Here is an 8,089-nt window from a genome sequence, read left to right on the forward strand (position 1 = left end):
GGCACTGCCCGGCGTGCCGGGGGCGTGTACCCGGGTAGTCTGGGAGCAGCCGTGAGGCTCCCGACCCGGCCGCGGAGCAGCGCCGCGGGAGGGAACGGGGGTCAGTCACTCGGGGCCGCCGCCCCGCCCGTGGGCCGCTCCGTGGGCGGGGGCGGCGCGGCGCGGCCCCTCCCCTGGGCAGTGTCTCCGCCGGGCCCTTTAACCGCCGGGCCGCCCCGCCCCGCGCTGTCCGGCCGGGCCGTGTCCGCAGAGCGGCCGCGCGGTGCAGGGCTCGGCCCGGGCCATGGGGCTGCGGGGCCGCCGCCTGCTGCTCCTGCTCCTGCTGCTGGGGCTCGGGCTGGGGCAGCTGCCCGGCGCGGCGCGCGGCTTCGGGGAGGAGGAGGAGCGGCGCTGCGATGCCATCCGCATCGCCATGTGCCAGAACCTGGGCTACAACGTCACCCGCATGCCCAACCTGGTGGGGCACGAGCTGCAGGCGGACGCGGAGCTGCAGCTCACCACCTTCACCCCGCTCATCCAGTACGGCTGCTCCAGCCAGCTCCAGGTGCGTGCCCCGCCGCCCGCGCCGTGCTGCGCGCCCAGAGCCGCCCTCCCTGCAGCGCGCCCGCCCGCCCGCCCTAGAGGGGCAGGCTGCAGGGAAAGTGGGGCCAGCTGCACCCTCCCCCAAAGGCTGCAACGCCCCCCACCCTGACACCCCAGCCCGATCTGCGTCCCAGCCTAGCCTGGTCCTTGCCCGGCTAAAGGAAGGGTTTCTGGGCTGGGAGGAGGCCGTTAGCCCAGCTGACTCTCTGCCTTCACTTCTGGCGTTTCTTCTGCGAACGTCCTGCTGCTTCCAAGTTTCAATCTGTTGCGTTTCTTGCCTTTGTTTTGTAAATCTAGCTTCTCTGCTGCCTGCCGATTTGGGAGCTAGTCGTCACTGGGCGGGTTTCAGGTCTGAGTTGTTTCCGAGCCCCAGTTTCTAAGGCTAGAACAGCCTGAAAAGATCTTCTGGCTTGAAACAAATGTTTTAAAAAGAAACGATTTAAGGGGTTAAGCAAAGGTACCTTTGAAAACTTCCATCTGCAAAGTGGCTCAAGATTAGCTTTCGCTTTGGGCGTGAATCTACAGATAAGGTACAATAAGGTTACAATAGCATTTAATCTCAAAGGGGTTACAGTTACTGAGACTAAAGGAAAACACTGAAGAAGTCCCATACCCGATCCTCTTTCTGGAATAACCTCCACACAAAGTCAGAAGGGAGGAGAAGCCAAACTTTTCTTTCGATTGGCATGCAGTACTTGTCTGTATTCCCTTTGGTAGCCCAGGAATTTGGACTAGTGTGAAGACTAAAGAGAACGCCCTAAATCAGAGTTAATAAACGGGCTGATCGCTGTTTATAGGTTTGAAAATGTCACACAGCCTAATATTGTAAATGACTTTTACCGATCAAGGAGTGTGAACTTTCTCACTGACTTCTTAAAGGAAAATATTTATCCTTGAACACCAGGAAAGTACACAGTATACTAAACAGACAGCTTCAAGGACGTGACTTTCCCGTTCAGATACTTGCATGTAAATGGTTTTGTTTAGTTTTAAATATCTACGCAGCCTCTAAAGCTAAGGCCTATATATTTGTCAAAGTTTAAATTACTTATTTAGGTTGCAGTTTGCCCCTTTTAACTGTAAATTGGAGGAGGCTTAGATCTAGTTCTTTTTGCCTTGTGTGAATTTGGCCCACTGATTTAAGGCTAATTTTTAGTGAGTAAAGTGGTCAGGGTTTGGGCTCAAAACACTTTAACTGAAAGCAAAGGCTGAGGGTTTTAGGATTTTTTTCCTCCTTGGTTTCTTTACTACACACTGCTCTTTGCTTCCTTAGGCAAAGTACCAGACGGTACTGTTAAAGACGATAGAGAGGAAATTAAAACTAAAACGGTAGATTAAATAGCAAATCTTCTTTTAAGCACAAATTTGACTAATTATTTTTCTCTTCCAGTTCTTCCTTTGTTCAGTCTATGTTCCAATGTGCACAGAGAAGATTAACATCCCAATAGGTCCCTGCGGTGGCATGTGCCTTTCCGTGAAAAGAAGATGTGAACCTGTTCTGAAAGAATTTGGATTTGCTTGGCCAGACAGTCTAAACTGCAGTAAATTCCCACCTCAGAATGACCACAACCACATGTGCATGGAGGGCCCAGGGGATGAAGAAGTTCCCCTTCACAGCAAAACCTCCTTGCAGCCAGGAGAAGAGTGTCACACTCTGGGATCTAATTCAGAGCAGTATATCTGGGTTAAAAGAAGCCTGAGCTGTGTCCTTAAGTGTGGCTACGATGCTGGTCTCTATAGCAGATCAGCTAAGGAATTCACTGATATTTGGATGGCCGTTTGGGCTAGTCTGTGCTTCATATCAACTGCCTTCACAGTCCTGACCTTCCTGATTGATTCATCCAGATTTTCCTACCCTGAGCGCCCCATCATATTTCTGAGCATGTGCTACAATATTTATAGCATTGCTTACATTGTGAGGCTGACTGTAGGCCGGGAAAGGATATCCTGTGATTTTGAAGAGGCAGCAGAACCTGTTCTTGTCCAAGAAGGTCTTAAGAACACAGGATGTGCTATAATTTTCTTACTGATGTATTTTTTTGGGATGGCTAGCTCCATCTGGTGGGTTATTCTGACATTAACATGGTTTTTGGCAGCAGGGCTCAAATGGGGCCATGAAGCTATAGAAATGCACAGCTCCTATTTCCATATTGCAGCCTGGGCTATCCCTGCGGTGAAGACCATCGTCATCTTGATTATGAGACTAGTGGATGCAGATGAGCTCACAGGTCTGTGTTATGTTGGCAACCAGAACCTAGATGCACTCACTGGCTTTGTTGTTGCTCCGCTTTTCACCTATCTGGTTATTGGAACTTTGTTCATAGCAGCAGGTTTAGTGGCCTTATTTAAAATCCGGTCTAATCTTCAAAAAGATGGGACTAAAACTGACAAGCTGGAAAGACTGATGGTCAAAATTGGTGTCTTTTCAGTGCTATATACTGTCCCAGCCACATGTGTAATTGCATGTTACTTCTATGAAATCTCCAACTGGGCTATCTTCCGCTATTCAGCAGATGATTCCAATATGGCAGTGGAGATGCTCAAAATTTTCATGTCTCTGCTGGTGGGTATCACATCTGGCATGTGGATTTGGTCAGCCAAGACTCTACACACATGGCAGAAGTGCTCTAACCGATTGGTGAACTCGGGGAAAGTGAAACGCGAGAAAAGAGCGGATGGTTGGGTGAAACCTGGGAAAGGGAATGAGACTGTGGTATAAACAAAACCCATGTACTGATTTCTCTGCCAAGAAGGACTTCTGTATAAACATTTGCTGTAGAAACGTTGCTGGGGAGGTGTGAGAAGGTAAAGTACAAAATCTCTCTGAAAAGAAGCCTTAAAGAATAAGCAATAATTTCAAAATTATAAACCACAGTGCCTGAAATGCAAAAGCCCCGGGAGGCTGTGAAAGCTGTGAAAAAACTGAATGGGTCACATTTTTGTGAAGCAGTTGGCAATGTATTCATGTAATTAGAAGCCACAGGCTCTTACATCTAGTTACTTGGGATGTTGATTTCTTAAATCCTATTACAGTGCATTGAGGACAAAAGGGGCATATTCTGGGCTGATCTGGGTTACAGTCCTGTGATGTGCTGGGGTGACCTCAGATTCAGTTTACTGCATCACTCACTTTGAATTCAATGTCTTAAAGGACATGGTCAGCACCTTTTTAAGACTGGACCATAGCCTGAATAGCTTTACTGCCTTCATCGGTGTTGCATGGTGCCTAATGCAGGAGGGCTTAATCCTTGGTTGAAAATGCCAGCTAAGCTTTCAAGGTTTGAAAGCAACTCAGACAATGACTTTGCAGGATTCAGTTAGGTGTTCGGATGGATTGCTGTATAGATCAGCTGATGATCTAATTTTAACCTTTCCATAGACACAGACTTTGCTGTCTAAAACATCAATACTTCATTTGATGTGGTTAAAAGCTTCACTCAATAACTTTATCAGAAGTAGTAGATTAACTTGAAGATTGAAGCATAACAGCACATGTAGTCAGGTGCTGGAGTCACTTTTCTAGTCTAGGGCTGCTGAAAGCCAATGAACCAAACTGTACACCCTGTATATGATGGAAACCACTACAAACCTTTTGTCCTTTTTGGATAACCTGGCTATTTCCAGACTCTGACTACTTTATTTTTCTGCACTAATAACTTAGGGTTTGGTTTTTTAGTTGCTTTCCTTCCTCCTGCAATATACAGCCGAGGGAAAATGAATGAATGAAGGGTCGTTTTGGACCAATTCTTCATTCAGCAGAACAAGTAGTTTTTCTCCAAATAAACTTCTTCTTCTCTCCCCAGAGACCTATTGTATTAAGCAATTAAGACTTAATATGTTTCACTCTGTGTGATTACATCTATACAGATGCCAGTCTGGGAAAAGTGAAATGTTAAGTTCCTTGGCAACTTCATGTTCACATAGATCAGTTGTATAATTGTGTGTCAATTAAAAATAACATGATAGAGTACAGCTGACTGGTTCAAACCCATGGTCCTGTCCCTTTGCTCACTGAGTGACTTTAAAAAATATGTAAGAATGTAATCAGACTTCAGCAACAATGGAGACACTTTTCTCTTTGAAAAGGGATCACTGGAGAAGAAATCCAAGTTCTTCAGATTATATTTCCTAGTTAGTGGCAAGGTTCCATAGCCTGTCATGTTCATGGGAAATACTCCAGGAGGACTGTAGCAACAGGAAGTACAATGTAAACCTAAAGAATGAGCAATGTTCAAGTGCTCCCCTTCCACCTTTAGTTTCATTGAGTGCCCTAATAACTTGCTTGTCTTCAGTGTATGGGGGCTTGATCTAGTGAGGGTATTTGGACTTTTGTAGGATAAGGCAGGCCTGAAAGGGGTACCCCCTTTAGCTCTCAAACTGTGTTTAAAGGCATGAATTGTGTCTGTGCGGAGATATGTGCTTGAATTTTTTTTTTAAAAATGCCTGTCAGTCTGTGCAATTGGGATCAGTCACTAGCAGAGCAAGTAACAACTTGACTCATTCTATGCACAACATACGTTCATTTTGACCAGCTCTATATACTAGCTGAGCCTTCCAATTCCAGGTCTGTTCTTCTGGATAGTAATGCCTTGTTGGATCTATGTGTTCTGGTCTAGTAATAGCATTCTGCAAGAATGAAAACTATTGATGGCTGGGCTTCACTAGCCAAATCAAAAGCTAGCTTCAAATTCTGAGAGATGAAGAAGAGGGATGAGCACTGTCATTGGATTCAGTCCACTCACTTAATTCATCCAGGGGTCCCTCCAGGTGAAGTCATAGACTAATGGCCATAGGTGATTCATATTCACTGAACTTCATGCCAGTTGATCTGACCGACCACCTGCATTTTTAGTCTTGTCATCCCAGATTTTGTTAAGACGTGACCTTTCCTGTTATTTGGTTTTAGAGCATGACTCAGTAGCTCTCCAACTAGAAAGATAGCACTGTTGATTAGTCACATCTGAAAGTGAGTCAGGTGAGAGTGATGCTTTCTTACATTACAGGGTGAGAAGAAGATAAATCAGTTGAAGTTGGGAGGCACTTAACTACTATGAGAGTGGCCACATAAGTATACATAGCAATAACTTTCCCTTGAAGGCATTGTATCTGCCTGAGCCATAATGGACCTAATTCTCTTGCAGGTATGTACTGGAGTTCAGTGGGTTTATTTCTCATTTTCCTTCAGGTAATGAGGCAGCACATCCTACTCAGGGCCACAGAAGCGTCTCAGAAAAGGCACAACTTCACTATGTGCATTTACCTTGCTAGTCTGGTTGTTCAGGCATTTGTGATTGGAAATGTCACTCTAGATTGAGTCTGAAGCACAGAGTTATGAAGGGTGAATATCTGCAACTTGGTTTCTCTCATTTCAACATATTTATGTATGACTAATCTTGCCTTGGAAGTGTCGTTGCTGTGGCTGTAGAGCTCAGTTTTATAGCAGTTACTGTTTCTGCGCAATCCCATCTCTTCTCTCTCAAGCCAGTCCCAATCCTAGATGGTGGTGTTTTGTGCTGATTTACAAGCATCTGAAAGGGCTGACAGACAGCTCCAAGCTAAACTACTTGTGACAGAGCTTGAGAAAGACAAAGTAACTTGTGGAAGGAAATGGACACTGATTATTTTTGGATGTACAGAAAGTATAGCTGATGTATGTACTGTAAATGTCTAATTTATCACTGTACAAAAAACTTTGCTATTTAATTTTTGTATCAAAATAAAACTTTGTTAACCTCTGTGAATAAGACTCTTACTGTGTCTTTTTTTGTGTGAGTTTTCTGAAACTGTTTTTGTTTGCAACAGCAGGATAAAGCATTGTAGGGTTGTCCCCCTCCCCCTTCCTTTTTAAGTGCAGAGTGTCATTTTCTGGAGTGGTTCCCAGACTGAGTGCCAGCTTCAGTGCAGACTGTCAAGATGCCGGGCAAAGACCTGAAACTGGTTTGTGGGTTCTGTAATTAGATTTCACTAACCTAGTATCAAGTGTGAACCCCTGAAGCTCTATGGCAGTCTTCCAATGGAGTTTCACACAGTCCCCTTGGGCGTTGCAGTCTAGCTTGCCACCCAGGCAAGCTGGACTTAGTGATAATTGGTTGCTATCCACCAAAGATCAGAAAAGATGCAAATTGCTTCCAGTCCCAACAGTCCAGTCATTTATCCTACATCAATTTGTATCTCAGATCTCACCCCAAATGCAATGCTTGCAATTAACTAAGAAAAGAAATGAGTTATTGCAAGGTTAAAGCAAGCAGACTTCTATCCCAAGTTTATAGTCTATGCTTTTAAAAGGGGAATATAGCAGCATTGTATTCCTTTAAGGATTAAGCCAGGTTGGCCCTGGGGTTCCCTGCTTCTGTTCCAACCCTGTGAGAGTTCAAACAGCCAGAGAGATGAACATTTTCTTGTTCCTGATCGTTATTTCCTTTTTCCAGAGCTCCAGCTGATGAGAAGAGCTCTCTTGCATGTAATCTTCTTGTGGGTATGAAGGGGCAAATGCTAAAGTATTTGTATTAGGATATCTCATAGTGGCCTATTCAATTTTGATAGCCTTTCTGATAAGCAGCAAAAGATCCCTTTTGACTGGCAAGGCACACTTTTTTTTTTTTTTTTTTTTACAGTTATAAAGCAAACTCTTAAATACTGACTTAGAGCATGTGATAAAGATATGCAAGATTATTTTATGCAGCAGTTTACAAAATTTCATACTGTCATGGGATCAGTACCCACCTTAACCATACTACCATGTGGCTTCCAGCAATGAATTTGTCAGTGCTGAGCTGAGGCCTAAAGCTTGAAAACAAGCAGGCACCTGGTTTGCATTACGTAGAAGAGAGAAATGCTTAGCTTAAATGAGTTAGAAATTTGGCCTAGGACCTAGATTTGGGTCTAAGTTGCAATCTTTGATGGAAAGAGTGCTCCCAGCTAGCATTAGATAAATAAAACTCAGACATGCTTCAACTTCTTGGGCAGCCTTGTTCCAAGAAGTCATAAAACTGAGAAGGAACACTTCAAAAGGGGGTGTGTGGGTTCTACAGACCAAAGCATGGGGGGGGGGGTGGAGCAGGGGGCAGGACTGGGCTTTTCTGTGGTGTACCCAGGCTTCTCTGAATGGATGGGCAGTCAAACTTCTTCACTTGCTAAAGTACACAGTAAAACTCTAAAATGATCATGAGCAACTTACTACTGCTCTTCTAGGCTACGTCTAGACTGCATCCCCCTGTCGACAGAGAGATGCAAATCAAGCACATCGAAATTGCTAATGAAGCAGGGATTTAAATATCCCATGCTTCATTATCGTAAATATGGCTGCCGCTTTTTTTTAAACTGAGTTTTTTTTTTTTGAAAAAACCGTCAGTCTAGATGTGGATCTGTCAAAGATAAAGCCTTCTACAGATCCTGTATTCCTCAAAAAATGAGGTTTACAGGATCTGTCGAAAAAGGGTTTATTTTTGACAGATCTGCGTCTGATTGCCATTTTTAAAAAAAACTTCATTTTGAAAAAAAGCGGCAG

At 44.5% G+C, this 8,089-nt stretch overlaps 1 protein-coding gene across 1 annotated transcript; it reads left to right on the forward strand.

Moving 5' to 3' along the window:
* Positions 1-211: 211 nt before the first annotated feature.
* FZD4 (frizzled class receptor 4) lies at positions 212-6,326 on the forward strand. The gene is made up of 2 exons (XM_075919398.1): positions 212-544; positions 1,973-6,326. Exons 1-2 carry the CDS (start codon positions 284-286, stop codon positions 3,299-3,301), a joined length of 1,590 nt encoding a protein of 529 aa, XP_075775513.1. The 5' UTR covers positions 212-283; the 3' UTR covers positions 3,302-6,326.
* The last annotated feature ends 1,763 nt before the right edge of the window (positions 6,327-8,089 follow it).

Source organism: Pelodiscus sinensis, chromosome 1, assembly GCF_049634645.1.
Source record: "Pelodiscus sinensis isolate JC-2024 chromosome 1, ASM4963464v1, whole genome shotgun sequence".
Lineage (NCBI taxonomy): Eukaryota > Metazoa > Chordata > Testudines > Trionychidae > Pelodiscus > Pelodiscus sinensis.

Excerpts from the sequence above, each read along its gene's own strand:
- FZD4 (XM_075919398.1), top strand. The coding sequence starts at position 284 with ATGGGGCTGCGGGGCCGCCGCCTGCTGCTCCTGCTCCTGCTGCTGGGG. Across the intron at positions 545-1,972 it reads GCTGCTCCAGCCAGCTCCAG|TTCTTCCTTTGTTCAGTCTA; the intron begins GTGCGTGCCCCG and ends TTTCTCTTCCAG.